Here is a 21,850-nt window from a genome sequence, read left to right as displayed (position 1 = left end):
ATTGTAGCAAAGTGTAATTTCTTCAGTGTTGTCACATGAAAACATATAAAATATTTACAAAAATGTCAGGGGTGTACTCACTTTTGTGAAATACTGTACATATATATACATTATATATATATATATATATATACATATATATATATATATATATATATATATACACATATATATATATATATATATATATACACACACACACAGTGCCTTGAAAAAGTATTCATACCCCTTGAACTTTTCCACATTTTGTCATGTTACAACCAAAAGCATAAATGTATTTTATTGAGATTTTATGTGATAGACCAACACATAGTGGCACATAATTGTGAAGTGGAAGGAAAATTATATAAAACTGTTTTCACATTTCTTTACAAATAAATATCTGAAAAGTGTGACTTGCATTTGTATTCAGCCCCCTTTACTCTGATACCCCTAACTAAAATCTAGTGGAACCAATTGCCTTCAGAAGTCACCTAATTAGTAAATAGAGTCCACCTGTGTGTAATTTAATCTCAGCATAAATGCAGCTGTTCTATGAAGCCCCCAGAGGTTTGTTAGAGAACCTTAGTGAACAAACAGCATCATGAAGGCCAAGGAACACACCAGACAGATCAGGGATAAAGTTGTGAAGAAGTTTAAAGCAGGGTTAGGTTATAAGAAAATATCCCAAGCTTTGAACATCACACAGAGCACTGTTCAATCCATCATCTGAAAATGGAAAGAGTATGGCACAACTGCAAACCTACCAAGACATGGCCGTCCACCTAAACTGACAGGCTGGGCAAGGACAGCAATAATCGGAGAAGCAGTTAAGAGGCCCATGGTAACTCTGGAGAAGCTGCAGAGATCCCCATCTCAGGTGGGAGAATCTGTCCACAGGACAACCATTAGTCGTGCACTCCACAAATATGGCCTTTATAAAAGAGTGGCAAGAAGAAAGCCATTGTTGAAAGAAAGCCATAAGACGTCCCGTTTGCAGTTTGCAAGAAGCCATGTGGGGGACACAGCAAGTGGGGGCACAGTGGAAGAAGGTGCTATGGTCAGATGAGACCAAAATAGACCTTTTTGGCCTAAAAGCAAAACGCTATGTGTGGCGGAAAACTAACACTGCACATCACCCTGAACACACCATCCCCACCGTAAAACATGGTGGTGGCAGCATCATGTTATGGAGATGATTTTCTTCAGCAGGGACAGGTAAGCTGGTCAGAGTTGATGGGAAGATGGATGGAGCCAAAAACAGGGCAATCTTATGAGAAAACCTGTTAGAGTCTGCAAAAGACTTGAGACTGGGGCAGAGGTTCACCTTCCAGCAAGACAACAACCCTAAACATACAGCCAGAGCTACAATGGAACGGTTTATTTGAAAGCATACTCATGTGTTAAAATGGCCCAGTCAAAGTCCAGACCTTAATCCAATTGAGAATCTGTGGCAAGACTTGAAAATTGCTGTTCACAGACACTCTCCACCCAATCTGACAGAGTTTGAGCTATTTTGTAAAGAAGAATGGGCAAAAATGTCACTCTCTAGATGTGCAAAGCTGGTAGAGACATCCCCAAAAAGACTTGCAGCTGTAATTGCAGCGAAAGGTGGTTCTACAAAGTATTGACTCAGGGGGGCTGAACACAAATGCACATCACACTTTTCACATGTTTATTTGTAAAAAATGTTGGTCTATCACATTAAATTCCAACAAAATAAATTTACGTTCTTGGTTGTGCATGACAAATGGTGGGAAATTTCAAGGGGTGTGAATACTTTTTCAAGGCACTGTGTATGTATATAAATATATATATATATATATATATATATATATATATATATATATATATACAGGTATATATAGTGTATATATGTACTTTGCTTTTTTTCTTTTTTATAGCAGAGACTACTTGGCCTAATGAAGAAGCAGGCATTTTATCCTGCGAAACATGTTGAGGAGCCACAGTTATCAGCCCAATTGATATTGTAGTGTGTTAGGAGTTCATGCTCTCCTATCTACACTTTTATAATGTTGTAATGTTCAGCTTTATTCTCATATATTATAGTCTCTATAGTATATTCCAAAAAAACTCTCTTGATGTATGTGTATTGCACACTTATTAGCTGAATTCTGTCTAGTTTTTATTGTTGCATTAATAAAGTATTAGATGGGACTTACCCTCCCTGTTAAAACGTTATACTGTATCTATGTGTTTTTGCGTGTTATTCTTTCGGACACTTAAAAAGTCCATGTACAACATTTTCTTTTTGTGGCATTGATTTTCTAAGATGTTGTATTGTAGTGAGACCTGTTTGCAGTGCACCAATTAGAAAACAAAATATATATATCTATAATACAACACAGGGGTGCATAACTAGGCCTGGCACCTGGATCTGTCAGGCCTCTCTCACAGGAATAAAAAATATATATTTCATAAAACACACAGTAGGTACTGTAGATAAAAGTCTGTCAGATTGATTCTTTTTAGTAAGTTAATGTTATCCCTGAATGTTGCCATTTCCATATGCTTCCTTGATAACCTTGAAGGGAAATTTCAAATCCATAGCTGTTACAGCTGAGAAGGCTACACCCAGGAGACTCTTGAAATCAGTTTTGGAGGGTGATGCACTGCGACAGATAAAAGTTGGATAGAGTTTCAGTAGCTATATAAAGACTGAGACTTATGTCACTGTACTAATTAAATTCCTTAGGGCTGTGCTGTTTTGAGCACACGTTTCCAACCAGGCAGCCTCAGTAATCAAGGGCAAAGCATAATGATGGACCTTTTTGAAACCAATTCCTATTTCTTTTATTTTGAAGGAGATAATGGGGCCCTACAACAACTGGAAATGACAGATGGCTCTCCTCTGTATCCAGGTAGCGATGGTACGTTGTCCCCTTGTCAGGATCAGATACCAGGAGACGCTGGAAGTGACAGCAGTGGAGAGGAACATGTTTTTGCCCCACCTGGCCTACAACCCCACTGTCCTGGACAATGTTTGATTTGGGCTTGTAAGACCTGCAAGCGGAAGTCAGCACCAACAGACAGGAGGAAAGCAGCTACTTTAAGGGAAAGGAGAAGATTAAAGAAAATTAATGAAGCATTTGAGGCTCTGAAAAGAAGAACAGTTTCCAACCCAAACCAGAGACTTCCAAAAGTTGAAATCCTCCGCAGCGCAATAAATTATATAGAGAGGCTCCAGGATCTCCTTCACAGCTTGGATCAACAGGACAAGCCCCAGAAAGACGATGAGCCTTTCTCATATAACCCCAAGGATGTCAGTGTAAGCAATCGAGTGTGTTTGATGAGAGCATTGCTGATAGTTCTAAAATAGTTTTTAAGACATTTAACTGATAAATCCTAAATTCGCACAGCATTTAAACATAGAAGCCACCAGGTTATGATGGATAGATTAAACATGAGGACCTGAGGCGCAGTTTATAGCACAACATGTTGAACTCAAATTAAAGAGTGCTCATATACATAGGGTAACTCTATAAAGGGCTGCATTACCTCAACTGCTCCACATTTATCCAAGTGCAAAAATATCTAATCAGTATTTTTTAACACTTTCAGGAAGTCCCCGAGTTACGAACACAATAGGGACTGTAGGTTTGTTCATAAGTCAAAGTTGTTCGTAAGTCGCAATACTGCATTTGTAAGTGTAACTTCCGGTCGGAACACTGCATTTGTAAGTGTAGCGTCCGCCTGTGCATGGATGTGGGATGTTCCGGGCGCTTGTTATGTTATCTGGGGCTCTTCTGGCCATGCAGTACATGTAGTACTGCAGTATGGGATGTGTCCGGAGGTATCCAGGACCAGCGTGGAGCACAAGTGGCCAGCATTTGAGGCCGTTCGTAAGTAGGAGTCGTTCGTAACTCGGGTGTTCGTAACTCAGGGACTGCCTGTAAATATTTAGTCGCATTATAATCTGGTGGTTTCTATGTTTAAAAGAAGTTTGGATTTCCGTTTTATCAGTTGAATGTCATAAAAACAACTTCAGAATTGTCTAACACCAAACACAAAAACACCTAAGCAGTTTTTTAAAACCTAAATATTTAATCTCTGATATTTTATAAAGAATTGTAACTCAGATCAATTCAGCTGCAACATGAGCTAAAGAATTACAATTATTATGCACTATGGAACATGTAGGGGCCTCAGTTGTTGAACTGGCTGTATTGGAGGAGTAAGAGGGTCACCTGTAGCCCAGCAAACACCATTTACATAATATGCCAGTACTCCAAAAACAATAAAAAAATTATTTAAGAAGAATAGCAAAAACATGAGATCTAGAAGAATCCCGTTAAACCTATTAACAAAAATGAACAGACAGCAAAATATAAAACGTAGTTCTAAAAACTGAAATGTAGTATTGTACCATGAAAGAGAAGTGCATGTTAATGCTCAGCCGTTTTTCAGCCAAGAATTTAAGTGTTGCTGCAGCTGTCTTGAAAACTTATGTCAAGCCTGTCAATTATAGCACAAATAGCCAAAGAACAGTGCACGGACTGTCCTACAGCCAGACCGTAACAGTCTCCTTGAGATCAGTATACAGAATATATTCTGCAGTAAAAAGTCCCTTTCTCGCTATTGTTGTCCACAAACAGCAGTGTTTCTAATACATATATTTATAAGCGAACTAGTGAAAAACACTTTAATTTGGAAACATAAAGAGGGTATTCAAATGCATATTGTGATAATGTAATGTTGTTGGCAAGCTACAAGCAAAAGTACAAACCATTTATGCTTATATGAATGCCATGGATTTAAAAATAGGTATCATATGTATCAATGATTAAACTTAAAAGTAATATTATCAGGTCTATACTTGCAAGTTAATAAGAAGAACATTAGATGCCCGTAAGAGATACATTTATATTATTCAAATTATTTATATTATGGACTTTGTAAGCCATAAAAATCATTCAGGGCGGTTCACACCATAATTTCTGCTTTCCAGTGGCATTTCTGAATGTATGTTTTTTATGCGTTTTGATGTGTTTTTCCCCTCTTTTTTTCTTCATATCAATTAAGGACATCCATTCCGGTGCGTTTTTTATGCCTTCCAGTGCATTCTTCTGCGTTTTTTAATCATTTTGCCACATTCCAGATGTACTACGTATAGAAAAAATGCAACATGTTCTACTTTTGTTGACTGCAATGGAACGCACTGCACTTAGAGCCATCGAAATCCATGTTAAAAACACTGTCTTAAAACAGAATAAAAATGCACTGGATTGCATCTGGTATGAACCAGCCGTCAGAAAGAATCTTGGCCAGAGCTAGGAAATTTTACAGATGAAGCAGTCAACGTTTTAGCAATAATCTTATATTTTTATTGCCAATTGTGTCCGATCTAAAAAAAAATCTATCATATGAATTCTGTAGAAATTGTATCTGGAAAATGTAGTTGGGGGGTTTGTAAATCCGTGGTTCACTTTACAGGTGCTTAGCCAAAACAAGGTTCCGAAATGCACGTGAGAAAAACAGAAAATTATAATAATATAATAAAAACAAAATCAACAATAATATAAACAGTCTAGAAAATAACTCAGAGGCCATAAGGTTCTTTGAAACCCTTTGGAGAATATGGAACATCTGATATTTTGCCAGACGAAAGTTCGTTTTTTTGTATGATTAGCATTACAAGCAGCATTTGAAGTGAACCAAATAGAAAAACTAATAATGACTTAGGATTCTCTGGAGTTTAGTTAAAACAAAACCTGAATGCAAAAACTGCCTTAGATTTGTTTCCATTGTCAAGAAACAGCATAGAAATGGCTCGGTATACAGTAGCAGAACAAAAAGCCGAGAAAGCAGAGAACAATATATTATGACTTTCATGTATATTTATTGTAATGTTTTATTTTTTTTATAATTTCCCCTAATGCAGAGAGAAGATTTCTTAAGTAGCTGCCATAGTGACTGGCACAAAGTTCCAAATCATTCCGCAATTTCAGATGTCAATCTTAAGGAAGGTAAACCCAAACATTGCGCATGGCTTTATACTGTGATGTTTCATATATTCTCAACCTTTTTAACACAAAGGGACCCTTGAAATAACTTTCAGGTTTCAGGGAACCCCTGCCAATAATTATTATACGTATACCTTGTCACTGTACATCACTGTAAACCCCAAATTGTAGATATAAACATGAAATAAAAAAATAAGAAATGTGCCGTACTTTGCATATTTGACATAAAGGGCTGCTCTATACAACATAATTATTTTGGTACTAATCCTAAAATAAAACAAACCTTGACAATGGCTATAAAATAAACTGGTGGTCAGTGGTAGAAAGACACCATGACAGTAGTATAAGTGGGAAAACACTTTTTACAATGGTAGTCTTTGGGAAAACACCCCTTAGCCCACCTTAACATTGGGCCGATTTGGCATGCGACGTGTCAAATTGCATGCCAGATCGGTGGCTATGGCAATGGCACTGCCCAAATCAGTGTGACGCCAACTTTGCGGTGCCACACCGATTCCCAAAAGTGTACAACTTTTGTCGACTTTGGGGGCGATTTGAATAGACATCTGTGCAGAAACCCGCACAGATGTCTGACAAATCGCCCCCGAAATCAGACTGCAATGCTGGTTTGAAGTTCAAACCCGTATCAGTGTGAACTTAGGCTTACAGATAGCTAAAACATCATTGGTGTTAGTGTCTGAATGTCTTATCTGAGAAGCAGAAATTGCTCACAAGCCTAATGGGTAGGCTAGTCAGTTATACAGTTCATGTCCCCTCTTCCTATTTTGGTGTCAAATATTTCCAACAAAAAGCAACACTTGACTGTTACTCAAAAAGCAACATTAAAATGAAAGTATTGCAATCAATAAGCTAAAGCCCAACTCCAGGCACTGGCTGCAACACTAACATGCTGTCCGTTGCTGTACCAACAGTAATTACTTTCTGCCACTAGATGTCTACAACTTTTAAATGTTGACAAATGTCATTCGACCTAGAACAATGAGAACATCTTCTGACTGCAAGGTATTATGGTCCAGCTCCCCTCAGGACACACGTGGCTATCTGCACTCACATAAAATTATGCAGAACGTGTCGCTAACATCATTGAGGACCACCCACCTTAGGAGGAGATCCAACAAAAAAGAGGACCTTCCATGTCCTGTGAAAGGCCTAGAGACAGCTAAAAATGTATAAAAAAGGCAAAACATACTGCCAGTAGGCAGAGACATACCTAGCATATCTGGCACCTGGGATAGATCATATTTTAATCACAATTGTTTTTAGAAATAATTATGAAATAAAACATCATGTATGGTAGGGGTGGGAGCAGAAATAGCTGATGGAGGGCAAGCAGCAGCAGATGTAAGCACAGTTGCAATTTTATGCAGAGATACTGAACCTAGCATATCAATCCCCCAATCTGCAGAAGCTCGGAGACATCTGTGGCATAATTACCAACATTTAAAAATGGGAGCCAAATATTCATGATAGTAAAAAAGAAAAATGTGGTGCTCCTAGTGCGCCACCCGATGAGCACCTGAAGGCGCCAATCAAATAGGCTTTGCTTCAGTGAGTATCACTTATACTGTGGATGTTAAATAAGCCCCAAAATTGATTTCAGTGTCGGTAATAGTAACTACCAGCACTGGTGTAATTGGCAGCAATAATAAATGCCAGCACTGGTGTCAGTAGCCTCAATAATCCCCCCTTCATTGGTGGTCAGTGGTAGTTATGTTAATCCTTTAGCATAAGTGATATGTGGCAGGATGTAAAAATAATCCCCACTCAGTATTGTTGGCTAGTCTGTCTGTATCCCCTCCTGACACACACACACACACCATCGGTGGGCAGTGGCTGGCTGTAAAAATACCTCCCCTCCCCCAGCATTGGTGGTTATTAGTTAGCTGTAACCATAACCCCCCTTCACCCCAGCATTGGTGGTTTTGGTGGTCAGTGGCTGGCTGTAAAAATAAACCCATCCTTACGCATTGACAGTCAATAGCTGGCTGTAACAATAACGACCCCACCCCCGGCATTGGTGGTCAGTGGCTGGCTGGAACAATATTCTTAACCCCCTTGCGTTGGTATTAAGCATTTTTTGCACCCATACCAAGTTTTCCCTACCACTGGGGCAGTTCTATTGTCAGGCAGAGGTCTCTCCACCTGATAGTTGTGGCTTCTTTCAGTGCTGGGTGCATGTCGCAGTAGGGCACCTTCTAAGTGGTGGTACCCACTTTGGACCCAACCAGGATAGAGAGTCACCTATGGAATTGAGAGAATCCTGGAGCTTGGAGATGGGCTTTAAAACATATGTCTGTTAGCAGCTTTAGCTCATCTTCCTTTGCAAAGCACTAACAGAGATTTATACTAGCATATGATTGTTACGAGCTAAATTAGCTGTAAGGAAACACAGTTACAGCATCTGTCACTTGCATTGACATTTGTTTTTCAGAAGGATCTATTCATGAGTCCTCAGCTTCCAGCAGCCTCCAGTGTCTTTCTTCTATTGTGGACAGTATATCATCTGAAGAGCCGAAACTCCCATGCAATATTCAAGAACTGGTGGACAACAGTAACCCCATTTGATAAAATCTGCATGCCAGCCAGCATGAAGAGTCAATTGTGTCATTAAATGGGCACTTCTTGAAAAAAAATTAAAATAAAGGTGGACTTTCAACCTTAATTATTAAGGAAAAATGCAAAGTGCAAAATGCAGGAACCCATAGCACCCAATCAGCAAACATCATTCATTGCTGTAACTGAAAATTTGGTTTTTCTGCGTTGTAACAGACCATCATTGCTCTCTGTGCTGCCTCATTAAATATTAATAATAATTCTAATAATAGGTACTGCTTAGGATATTTGCATTTTTGAAAGCAAAGATCTAGGTCTGAAATTATTCTGGAAAAATATTAACATTTCCTTCACATTCAGCACAAATTCATTCCTTATTTTGCATTATGCAAAGACAGTTTTATATTCTTAATTACAAATCAGAAAATTCCCCTTCTTGTTTTGCCTAGTGTATCAGAGAATTAATTACATTATATGTTAAATATGCCATTTTTTTTCTGTCAAACATTTTGTGGTCAGGAGTAAACCCTGCTCATTTACAACATGAGTGAGCTTCCAAACATGCAAACATGGGGAGATTGAGTTACTAAGGGATTCAGCTGTGGGCTAAGTCTTTCTCTTTTGCATCATATCATATATTTCTTTTTTTGTCATATATTATGTTAACATATTTATGCTAAAATAAACATATTTGTTTTTCAATTAATGTTTAATCAAGATAATCAGAATAAAACTATAAATGTATTGTTTTATTATTGGTATAACACATATTTATTGGGGTTAACTGACTAAAAGAACAACATGAAGCAATGCTTACTTTAACGTGATTGTAAAGCTTTATTTATTTATTTTTCATTAAAATAATAAACACGTCATTACTTACCTGCTCTGTGCAATTGTTTTGGACAGGGCAGCCCTGATCCTCCTCTTCTGTGGTCCCCTGCCGACACTCCTGGCTCCTCCTCTTTGTCAAGTGCTCCCATTGAAAACCGTTTTGTATGTGGGCACTCATGTGGGCTCAGTCCTAAGCTCTGCTGTGCATAATTTGATTGCCTGCAGCAGGATCCAATGGCTCCTGCTGCTATCAATCTGCCCTGTGAGAAGGTGAAAGCAGGGAGAACCACTGCTTTTGGGCATAGAGCTGGATTGAAATCAGGCTCAGGTAAGTATAAGGGGGTGAGAGGAGATTCTGCAGCACAGAAGTTTTTTTTACCTTAATGTATAGAAGGCATGTCCCTGCGTGCTTGAGGAACTTCCAAAAGTGCTTGTATCTCACAGTGTTCAGGACCCAGCGATTTTCTATCTTTTGCACCCACACCTACCAAAACTTGTGCAGCCCAAACATGGGCGGGCGTACCAACAAAAGGATTTTTAGGACTCCTTCCCCAAAGAATAAACTGCCCTCTTGGACTTTTTCCCTGCCCCGGAACTGTTTTAGGATCTCTTAAACTCTCTATCCAACCTATAGGCCCTTGAATCTTTGCTGCCTGCTTTCGCAGATTCTCTGCCATAGCAGTCTTCCATACTGTGGGATGAAGCTAGGTTTCCCACCTGTTGCTTTGGCTATAGAGAATCCAATTTATTCCGAAAGAGGGACTGACCTTTGAACGGGATTTTACACCATCCTTGTTTTGGTGATGGGTCTGCCACCCAAGGCCTAAACCACAGAGCTTGCCTTCCTGTGACTGTATTTAGCATCACGTGAGAAAGGGACTTAATGATGTCAATCGATGCCTCCTCCATAAAACTGGCTGTTAGTTTTAAATTATTAAAGGATGCTAAGATATTAGATTTACCCAGATGACCATCTCAAATCTGCCAATCCATGCTTTAGGCACCTTGGAGATTGTAGCCAAGGATATGAATGGCTTGCATGCACCACCTGCCATCAGATGTTGATCCTTCTGTCTGATGCTAGGTACACACATGAAGTCTTTTTTCATTGAACTGAGCGTGCTTTTCAAAGAAAAAAATTGATTCAGTTTACATCAGTTTGCACATCCATATTTAATTCAGTTCAGTTTACCTCAGTTTACATCAGTTTATGTCAGTTCAGTTTATATCAGTTGTACCAGAGGTGGAAAAGAGGCCCTTGTGAAGGGTGGAACAAGGGTGCTTTTTAAGGGGGGGGGGGGGGGCTGGTGACAGGTCTGCATGATTGCTACTGGATTTACATCACTGGACACTGCGAATGATGTGGATTACTCTCACCGGATGCCATGACTGATGTGCAATTACTTTTGGGGATGTTAATAAAATAGGGAGCCTCCAGATTCCACCTCTTTTTTTGTCAAAGAACCCCTGTAATATTGAAAGATATGTGGCCTAGCCAACCCTAGAACAAAGCTCCACTTTTTTTTAAGGGAAGCCTGGCAGCAAAGAAAAGAAGTTTAACCTAAAGTTGGCCCTATCAACATACAAATGGCCTGGTCATTAAGGGGGCAAATCCTTTTGGTCCTTAAGTGGTTAATAAAGGAATTGTCAAAAACTGTCTATTGTGGTTTTTACTTTTTGACACTTTTTTTGGTCACGACGTCGCGGTCGCGGTCGCCGGCCATGCACATCAGCTCCAGTGTCGCAGCGTGCATGCACCCCTATCGCTCTTATAGTGGCCGACCTACAACTACGGCGATTTGCGCAGTCGTGCCAACCTGCAGCAGTATAATGACAGTGGCTGGTTGGTTAAAAAGGAAAAAAAATTAAAAAGTGTCCTGCGATGTCCATCCATCTTCAATCACGCCGCCCGACGGACACGAAAAATAGAAAAAATAAAAAAGATAAAAAAGCTCCGCCCTGATGGGAGGCCTCCCAGCAACTGCTGTCTCTTGGCTGTGACAGTTGTTATATAGGCAAGGGCGGGGCCACCCAGTGATGTAACCGAGTGACCCCACCCCCTTCTTACATCATGTTACATCATGTGTCATCAGACGGTGGCGAGGTCATCCGGTTCCGTCAGCGGGTGGCCCCTCCCTTGCCCTCGCCCTTGCCTATATAAGAGCTGTCAAAGGGAAAAGACAGCAGTCGCCGGGAGTTTTTTCATTTTTTTTTATATTTCGGGTCCGTCGGGCAGCGTGATTTACGATGGATGGACATCGCGGAACACTTTTAATTTTGAATTTTCTTTTAATAAAGGAATTGTCAAAAACTGTCTATTGTGGTTTTTACTTTTTGACAGTTTTTTTGGTGAATAGGTAGGGGTACAATGTACCCGATACCCATTCACATGGGGTGGCCGGGATCTGGGGGTCCCCTTGTTAAAGGGGGCTTCCAGATTCCGATAAGCCCCCTGCCCACACACCCCGACAACCAATGGCCAGGGTTGTCACCATCAACATGGGGACAAGGTGCTTTGGGGGGGCCCCAAAGCACCCTCCCCATGTTGAGGGCATGTGGCTTGGTATGGTTCGGGGGGGGGGCGCTTGCTTGTCCCTCCCCTATCCTGACCTCCAGTCTACAAGCTTGGATAAGGGTCTGGTATAAGGGCCAACTTTTTGTATTGGGGACATTTTTTAAATGTTGGCGTGGAGTTCCCCTTAATATCCATACCATTCCCGAAGGGGGGAAGGAAAACATGCTGTTTTTTTCCTTGATTTTTTATCGATATTGCCGGGAGTCAATACGTTACAGCCGCAAGCAAGTTTAACTGACATTTTTTTCTTTAGAAATGTCATTTTGCTGCGGCACTGTTCTATAAATCGCACAGATGTGCCACTTTACAGGCAAACCAAGGGGACCCGCAGGCACGATATTTAAAGGAATCTTTCATTTTTATTGTTTCACTTTAAGCATTATTAAAATCACTGCTCCTGAAAAAACAGTTGTTTTAAAAACTTTTTTTTTGCATTGATACATGTTTGCTGGGGCAGTACCCGGGTCCCCATACACTTTTTATGGCAATAACTTGCATATAAGCCTTTAAAATTAGCACTTTTATTTTTTATGTTCGTGTCCCATAGACTTTAATAGGGTTTGCATGTTCGTTAGAACTTTTTGCCTGTTCATGTGTTCTGGTGCAATCCGTACCGGGGGGGGGGGGGGTTGTTCAGCCCATGACAATGACTTGGCAGGTCTAAAAAATGTGGGTAAAATCTGCTTGGGCCTTTCCACAGCACTCAGGGGGAGACCTGGACTCACCTATACTTTTAGCCTATATTGGGCTCATGTGACAAATTGACAAAGCAGCAGCACACTGTGGAGATTGTTGTCACACATAACAGGGACTCCCTAAAGGACAGCTTTTGTTGCAGGAGTGTCAAGTAGTGCTTCAATTAAAAGCTTTACATTTAAAAAGGTTAAAAACTATTTTCGAAAATACATTGCTGTGTTAAAGGTTTAATGAGAATTTAGCAATTGGGATTAGATCTACGTGGATCTTTTTCTGCTGATAACAAATCTGCCTGCCTATAACCTTTAATATTCACAAGACAAAAAAAGTCACTAATGAATAGACCTTGCTGTGTTTTATAAAACATATTGCCCCCTGGTGGAAGCACTGACAAAAACATGAAAGTCTAGGTGAACTATGTTAATCAGCACAAGTGATTTTCTTCTCGCCTTTACACATCCTTAATGATCTTTAAATATCTGTGTGCAAAACATTTACCACACTTTTGCAGTTTCATTCAGGGGGTGCCTCCATCTGTTCTCCAACTCTAGTAACAAGTGATTGGGCGGGGTGATAAATAGTCTTTGCTGTTTGGCCATTGTCCAAAGCATATCATATAGTGGCTTTTCAAGTGTGTCATATGCACCATAATAAATGAATCCCAACCACCAGCATGAGATATGCAATAATATATATATATCCATTGTGCAAAAATATAGCATGTGCTTGATATTTCATGACATTTACAATATTAAATCCATTGGAAGAGCCACAAAAAATTTGAAAATCTAGGTTTAAGATGGAACCGAAATTGTAAAGCAATTGCCATGCAAAACTTTTTGTTTTATTTTTGTAAGATTGAGAGTGGAAAGATTAGAATCCCTGTTATTTTTTTATTTATTTTTTTTTGCTATCTAAGGCTCTGTTAGACATTTCACTTACTGTCTCAGTGAAAACAGTTTCAACAGAAAAGACGTGAAGGACAAGTTAGCGACAGCAACATATAAGGAATAAAAAAATAAAAATAAGAAAGCAGGAGTACGGCAGCTACTGGAAAGAAATCAATTTAATGTTTTTTTTTAAATTTAATTTATTTAATTTATTTTATTTTTATTAATTTATTTAACACTAGATACTGGAGAACTTTGAAATGTAATTTGTAATTGCATTTTCACTTTAAGTATTAAAATCTCTTACTATTTTTAAATTTACTATTTTTGCTCTGCAGTCTATACAACTTTTCCAGTGGATTCTTAATTACCAATGATTGCATTGCTTTTAGCAAGTTGATGGCTAATTCATAAATAATTATTGGTATTTTATGTGTGATATCTTTCTTTCAGGGGTTTTTTTTGCTAAACAGAGAATAGGATAGCTTCCTGATGTATATTTCATAGCTGAGTAAAAAATACATTAATAAAAGAAATAACAATAATAATACAATATTATTCACATAGCTAACATGGCCATTAAAATAGGCAGACTATGTATAACTTATTTTTTTTGTGTTAATATTATTGCACATTACTTCTTGCGATATTTACATAAAGGTAGGATGTCATAATCAACATTGTTCTGCAATACAGGAGCATCATGTTCTGCAGCACTTTAGAGAATTTAGAAGATTAACTGAAGTTCCAAGTACAATACTAGGACTTTTTTTTTTACATTAAAGTAGTCCATGAGCCATGGAAACAGCTAGAGCATTGGGGCGATTATTGTGCACGTATGTGGCAAATTCTACAGATAATACAGGAAAGGAAATCTGTACTGAAAGAATATGAAAACTGCCATTGCTGACCTCCTTCTGAAAATACTAGTTGCCTGGTAGTCTGTGGCTTCACAATTTTACGCTTTCACTGACCTGGGACAATCATGCCTATTAGAAAGTCAAAGAGAAGTTGGAACTCTTTATGTGCATGTTCATTCTGGGTTAGTAATCCAGGTAATATTGAAGCTACAGAATCAGCATAACAACAACTTCAAAAGCTGAGGTACTACTAATTATATTTTTTATAGATTAATCAAACAAGGTATTAACCTCATCCACCAACAAAAACAGCCAACCAGTGAAAAGATGAATGAACCAATTCAATTAAGAAGGATTTGACCAGGAGGCATGAAAGAGATTTGTGAAAGCTTGCCTATGTCCATGCACACATCGTTGTGAGACATTATTTAAAACTGGAAAAATAAATAGGAGCACAAACCTGTTTTTTTTTTGCCCATTGTGACCAAGCAGAATTCTGGTAAATCTGGTAAAACCAGATTGGTGGCAACTGGTAATAATTCGATTTTGTATTTATTTTACTTTCTCAGGTTAATGAATCAGTTAAAGTACAAGAAAATAGATGCTGAAATTAAGTTCATTGGTGCATTAGGAGTGGAAGAATACTTTGAAAACTTGGCCATCTCTGGATAGGAAGATAGCGTGATTATAAATGTGTATTAAACAGTGTCTTGACTTGTACCAAATAATACATTCTGGGATTGTTAAATATTAATTTTACATTATACTATAAAAGCAAGACACATATATATATATATATATATATATATATATATATATATATATATAAATATATAAAAATCTAAATTCAGTTTTTTTATATTTTTGTTATATTTAAAAAAAAATTGAGAAAATACAAACTAGAAGTTCATTTTTTTGTCGCTTAAAACATTATATGAAACTGTTTGTACACTATAGGTTTAATATGCTATTTATGTCAGCAAATATACACTTAGCCTAGGCGGGCGATACACGGTTCAAATCTTGGCCAGTTGCTGCTGATTCCAACCAATAATGGGCAGGCTGAATGTACCAAGATCGATCAGCTTGGGTATAACCAGCCTGCCAGATTTTACTTGCGATTATCGCTAGTGGCTACCGTCTTCTTCCAGCGGGGTCAGCTTCCCTCATCCTCCCCCACCCTCCCTTGCCAGGAGAAGACAATGCCCCTGCAAGAGGGAGTCCCGCATCAACACTGTCTGGGAATCGAGCGACTATCTTTCCTGCAACTCTCCGTTGCAGAAAAGACATTCGTTCTGTGTATGACCGGTTTTAGTGAATAAGGTGAAGCTGTGTTTAACCACTTGAGGGCCGGAAGGATTTGCCCCCTTAATGACCAGGCCATTTATTGCGATATGGCACTGCATCAATTTAAGTGACAAATGCGTGGTCATGCGACACTCTACACAAACAAAATGTTTCCCCACAAATAGAGCTTTCTTTTGGTGGTATTTGATCACCTCTGCGGTTTTATTTTTTGCTCTATAAACAAAAAAGAGTGAAAATTTTTACTTTTTGCTATAATAAATATCCCAAAAAATTAATAAAAAAAAAAAAAAAATTTCTTCATCAGTTTAGGCCAAAATGAATTCTTCTACATATTGACACACAGAGTGTAACTTGGTCCCACCCCCCACTCACTGGCTGTGATTTACAGCAGCAGGAGCCAATGGTTTCCACTGCTGCCTCTCTGTCCAATGAGGAGAGAGAGAGCCAAGAGAGCTGCTGATCTTGTGCACATCACTGGATCAAGAATGGGCTCAGGTAAGTTGTGGGGGGGGGGGGGCTGTATGCAGAAGGTTTTTTACCTAATGCATAGATTAGTTAGCATTTACTTTGTAAAGTGAAAAACTCTACTCCTTTTGTAAGTCAGCCGCAATATATGCACACAGGGCTTTATTTAAAACCACAAACAATGATATCTGATAATCATATCAGCCATAAAAAGGTCTGACTAGTTAAAATCTGAGAAATGAAGAGTAGATGATGAATTCTAATGAATGATATTCCTTATGCCCATTTACATGCTCCTTCTCCATACTCCACAGCCAACTATTGTCCCTGCACTGTTTCATGGATGCAGCCACATGTCACATTTTAGCTTTGTGAGCAGTGACATATTGGTAGGATATATATGAGCCAACATACTTGCCCTAGAAGCCAATAGTAACCTTTTCCCTGAACTGAAATATCATAGTCCTATTCATTTTCTTTCCAAAGATCTTAGGACGGTCTCTTTGCTTTAAACCATCAAGTCTGATGTATTGTGGTCCTAAAACTGTCATATAAGGAAAATCATTTGGCTATTGTTATAAAAACAAGGAATTGTACTTCTCTTGATTTATTTGCCAGTATATTATATATGCATGTATTCATGCGACATTTGCAGTTTATGGCTGAGTTTCTATAAGTTTAGACTACAGGGCTTTTGATAAATTGATCTACACTTGTGAAGGTGGATTTGATGAACTTGTATATAATTGTGGCTTCACCTATCCACCCTGTGAGGGTGAAAAAAAAAACAAAATAATTGTTTAATGATAATATTTAAATGGGGATTTATTGTAATGTTGAACAACATTATTATACTATTTTGTTTAGTGGTCATGCTATGATTAGTTAATATGTGTGTATTATTTTTTTAATTAAATTACAAAATTAAATTTTAATAAGTAAAAATTGTGATGGTAAAACCAGTTTTTATTTTACATATCATTTTTGCTATAGATGATTTCCACTTTTCTCCCTTGAGCGGTCCCTATCATTTATTTTTTTTTATCATCTGTTGTGTTATTACTGAGGTTGAAGCAATCCCAGGATTAGAGTAGATAATATTGTGCTATTTATTTTTATTAGCTTTTTCCTAGCTATTTTTATAAATAAACTGAAAAAACGACATTACTGTTTTTCTCAAATGTTTATTTTGTAAAACTCTATTGCAATTTGATATTTGTTAAAATGGACCCATCACAAGGAAGATCACAGTGCTGTAAAGCAGTCTAGGACACTGCAGAAGCCACTTTCAGTTCTCAAATTTGTAATGTCATTGCCTACTAATTGGCAGTGGAAATCAGAGTCTTGACGCCTTCTGTTTAAATCGTTGACACTTTTCCAGAGTGCAACATGCCATTTGTAAAGAAGCTTTGTCTCAGCACTGTTCTCTGCCTGAATGCGGAGAATGACATAGCAAAACCCACAGGGAAGTTATTATAACATTGGAACATTAATATGGATGCTGAAAAACACACTAAGGACGTTCATTTACATAATTATCAAAATGCTGCAGTCATGCAGATTTTTCAGACTTAACTGGGTGCATGCATGTTACGGATCAGCGATGTACTAGGCAGTAAAGACTACAACATCCCCAGAACCTCTACCTTCAAAAGTTCAGTGCACAATGGCAACTCCATATTTCAGTTCCTATACTCTACATAACCAATATACTGTATTGTAAAAACATAAAGCTGTGGAAAATTGAAAAAAAAAAATTCAACTTAATCAGTTATCAGATCTTATGATATCCTAAGGGAAACACGGGGTTAATTTACTAAAACTGGAGAGTGCAAAATCTGGTGCAACTGTGCATAGTAACCAATTAACTTCTAACTTCAGCTTATTCAATTAAGCTTTGACGGTAAAACCTGGAAGCTGATTGGTTTCCATGAAGAGTTGCACCAGATTTTGCACTCTCCGGTTTTAGTAAATAACCCAACAGTCAGATTAGGTCTGATTTTGTGTTATCCCTAAAGAAACACTTTGGCAAGTGAATGATTGTGTTTAATAATCATATTGAATATGTAACTTTAAATGTTATAATTTTTTTATTATTATTATTTTTTTTATTACAATTGATTTTAAAAATTAGAACAAGTCAGAATAAGAACATGCCAATGATACATTACAATAACAATTGATATTTTTTAAAACCAACTATCATGGCTAGAACTTATATTTTTTCTTGTTAACATATCTAGCTATCTATATAAGCAGGTACTGTGAGTGTTTATGACTACAACTGCCACCATAATTAAAGACGACACATATTGTAATAATTCTAAGGACTTCACACTAATGTATAAACTTTGGATATAGCCCGTAGAAGGGTTATGTAAAGGTTTTCCTTCACCCCACTCTTGTCCGTGTTGTTTCCTCCCAATGTAGCAGGAACTAGCAGCCTCTTGTATTCCCAGAGCTGCTAAAAGTATTCATCTCTTTGATCTCCCTTGGGAGTCAAACCCCAAGCAGAAACCAATGTCTTCTTCAGCTGTCCTCCACACATATTCATCCTGCAGCTCTAGCAGGTAGTCATTTGTTTGCTTAAGTGTGCAGGGTTCCCAGAGCCCAGAGCCTTCTAACGCCTTGCGCCAGGGACACACACACATTCACACTGGTCTACTGAATTGAAACTTACCCTACCAAAGAGTATTGGGAACTCAGAGGTGAACGTCTTAGGCGTGAATTTTTACAAACATCCCAACTAGAAACCTATATGTATGTGTATCCTGATACAGATACCTGAATACTTGTTTTAATTGAATATGGCTGCAAGAAGTTAACCTACGTCATTGCATAAAGGCTGTTGATTTCATGATACAGTATGAGTCACAGAATTAATACTAACACTTGCTGGAAGGTTATAATATAGGCAGGTCACATTACCATTAAATGGTGCACAATTATTCTGCCAGTTAGGAACTAGGTAGCAAGTGAAGTTTATTTTAATGTTTTACCAATCATTGCTATTGCTTGACATTTCCATACAAGGTATATATGTACGTGCTGCTTAGTAGTTTGGTTAAGGGTCGGTCCTTTGATGGCATGTCAGTACATCTTGTGACAGGCTTCATGAGTCCCTTCCAGACCTTGTTTGGGTGCACTGTGATCCCATTTTCAGCACTTCAATCCCCAAATCCCAGAGGCGCAGATTCTTTGCTGCCCCATTAACTGACCTTGTAGTTGGTGTTTTCCTTTGCCCCATTTAGTTCCACTTGCCTATTGCTTTAGTTGTGCTTAATTTGTTTGGAGATCGGTTTACAAAAGAAAAGTGTAATCCCTCAGGGATAGCCTCCACACATAAACCAGTGACACTCAGAGAAGACACAGATTTTCTGCTTCAGTGAGAGCTTCAAACATAATACCAACTCATAACCTGTACTCTTACTTAGAAAAGAAATATTGCTTTTTCAACTATTTTTTTTCAACTATTTACACAAAAGAAAACTAGAAAAAAAGGACAACCACAGGACTATACTGACTAATGTTGGTATAAAAAAATCAAAACTTTTTTTTTTTTTAAATCAATATTTTATTATTTCTTCTTTTGAAACGTGCTATTTTGTTCATAAAAAATAGGCAAAATGTGTAAATTTGTAAAGCTAATTAGTATTATTTACAATAAAGCTTATCACAATTGTAAATATGCATTTCTATAATATTCCACAGTTATGGCATTCCATTATTATATTTTATTGAGTTTTTTTTATTAAAATATATATATAAAAAAAAGCACTAACACAAAAAAAGACAAAGTCTAGTCCATAATAACAATACAAATGGCCTGATTCATTAAAATCTAAGAAAAAAAATGAGGGCAGAAGGGGGGTTGTTACCTTTAGCGACCAATCAGGACTCTTTTTTTCTGTAACACGAACAGTGAAACCTGATAGGTTGTTATTGGCAACAACTTCCCTTTTGTCCGCATTTGCTGTTCTCTAGTTTTAATGAACCAGACCATATAGCTTTCAAATTATGAAGAACCTAAAAATGAAGGAAAAGGAAAAACAAGGATGCCAATAATAAAAAAAGGATAAATGAGACAAGAAAGAAAATATAATTCAGTTGCAAATAATATTGCAATGACTAAACTAAAAAAAAAAAAAAAGTTTAAAATAATTATTCATATTACATATAATACACAGTGATGTCCATAATTCTTTTTTTTTTATTGGGAATGCTTTTTTTTCTTTATTATCCCAAGCCTTACTGGCTCCACCAACTAGCAACTTATAATAAGACACTGCATATGAATTGACTATGCTTTTACCAATAATTGTTAACAGATAGCTGCCTTGTATTTAGAACCATTTAAATGAGCAGCCATTTACAAATCAATCGGATAACAAGAAAGCCCATTATTACCATAGAATACACCTGACAAAATAAGGTCACTGCACAAATTCACAAAATAAGCATAGACTTCTTTTCTCAATAAGCAAGCAAGTATTGTTCCCACCATTACTTTAATGCATACAAAATATAAGTCTTGAGGTTGACAAAACAGACAACCTCAGAATCCTGCCACTGTACTGGTAGCCTTAAGGACCTCAAACATCAAAAGTTTGCAAATTCACTTTATCAGCTTCTTCCTAAAAAGTCATTTTGCACATAAAATCCATTATGCAGAGTGACTATTTGTTTTATAATGTTGATGGGCATACATTAAAGCTTGCTAAGTGAGAAAAACATCCAGAAAAGTGTGCCCACTGAATTACTGACATCCTCTTTACCTTCCTCCTTCCTGAACCAAATGTGTCTGCCAGCTCAGTATGACCCAAGTGTTGCTTCACCTTGGCAGAAGCCTGCTAATGGCTTCATTACCACTTTAATTACCCCTAAGAGATCCAGTGATGTGCTGCAGCTTTTGGGAGACTTGTCAAGGAGTTGTGTGAACTTGCTGAGAGAGCCAGGGGTGGAGAATCCTGAAGCAGCTGGGATCCATCTGGAACTGTACAAGGAAGCAGGGACTGGCTACTGTTGTGACACCAAAGGATCAGGTTCAATGCAGGATTATGGAGAAAAAAACATGTATAATCACATTCAAATTACATTTTCTACTGTAGCTAGGGCCATGTTAGTCTTATTATAACTATGGATTCTTTTACAGCTGTGCTTTCTTGTAAAAATGGTGGAACAGCTATATGCCACTTCAATATTTGAAAATAAATGCCGTTATTAATATTATTATGAATTGTGATGCCAGCAGCTGTTGCTCAAAAGTTACACCCTAGTGACCCTACCCTGCAGTGTGTTGCTTTATATTATTTACTCTGATGTGTCCAAAAAGATATAGGTAAAAACAAACACAATAATGAAAAATTACATAATTAATAATAATTAACAAAAAATAATTTAGATTACAAAATAATTTAGATTACAAAACGGCTTGAGTAAATACCTTTTGGAGGTGATTTTTTGAAAAGCACAATAGCTGTGCAAGTCGGAGGTAACCATATGATGTGTTTCCTTATACGTATAAAACTACCTAAAACAAATAGCAAAGTGTCAAAAAGCCATTAAACTGAAACCAGACATTGAGGGAAGGAGGGGCTCACTTAGACAGCCCCTGTAGGGGGATGATGTGGGATATGCTAATGGATATTAGTCTCTGTGGACCAACCTCCTTTAAAGGTGATATAT

At 37.8% G+C, this 21,850-nt stretch overlaps 1 protein-coding gene across 1 annotated transcript; it reads left to right on the top strand.

The window, feature by feature from the left end:
- The first annotated feature begins 2,689 nt into the window (after positions 1-2,689).
- Positions 2,690-9,374, top strand: MYF6 (myogenic factor 6). The gene is made up of 3 exons (XM_073624038.1): positions 2,690-3,268; positions 5,882-5,966; positions 8,416-9,374. Exons 1-3 carry the CDS (start codon positions 2,759-2,761, stop codon positions 8,547-8,549), a joined length of 729 nt encoding a protein of 242 aa, XP_073480139.1. The 5' UTR covers positions 2,690-2,758; the 3' UTR covers positions 8,550-9,374.
- Positions 9,375-21,850: the final 12,476 nt, after the last annotated feature.

Source organism: Aquarana catesbeiana, linkage group LG03 (assembly GCF_042186555.1).
Source record: "Aquarana catesbeiana isolate 2022-GZ linkage group LG03, ASM4218655v1, whole genome shotgun sequence".
Taxonomy (NCBI): Eukaryota; Metazoa; Chordata; class Amphibia; order Anura; family Ranidae; genus Aquarana; species Aquarana catesbeiana.
Note: the sequence above shows the minus strand (reverse complement) of the source record. Positions and strands in the feature narration are given on the sequence as shown.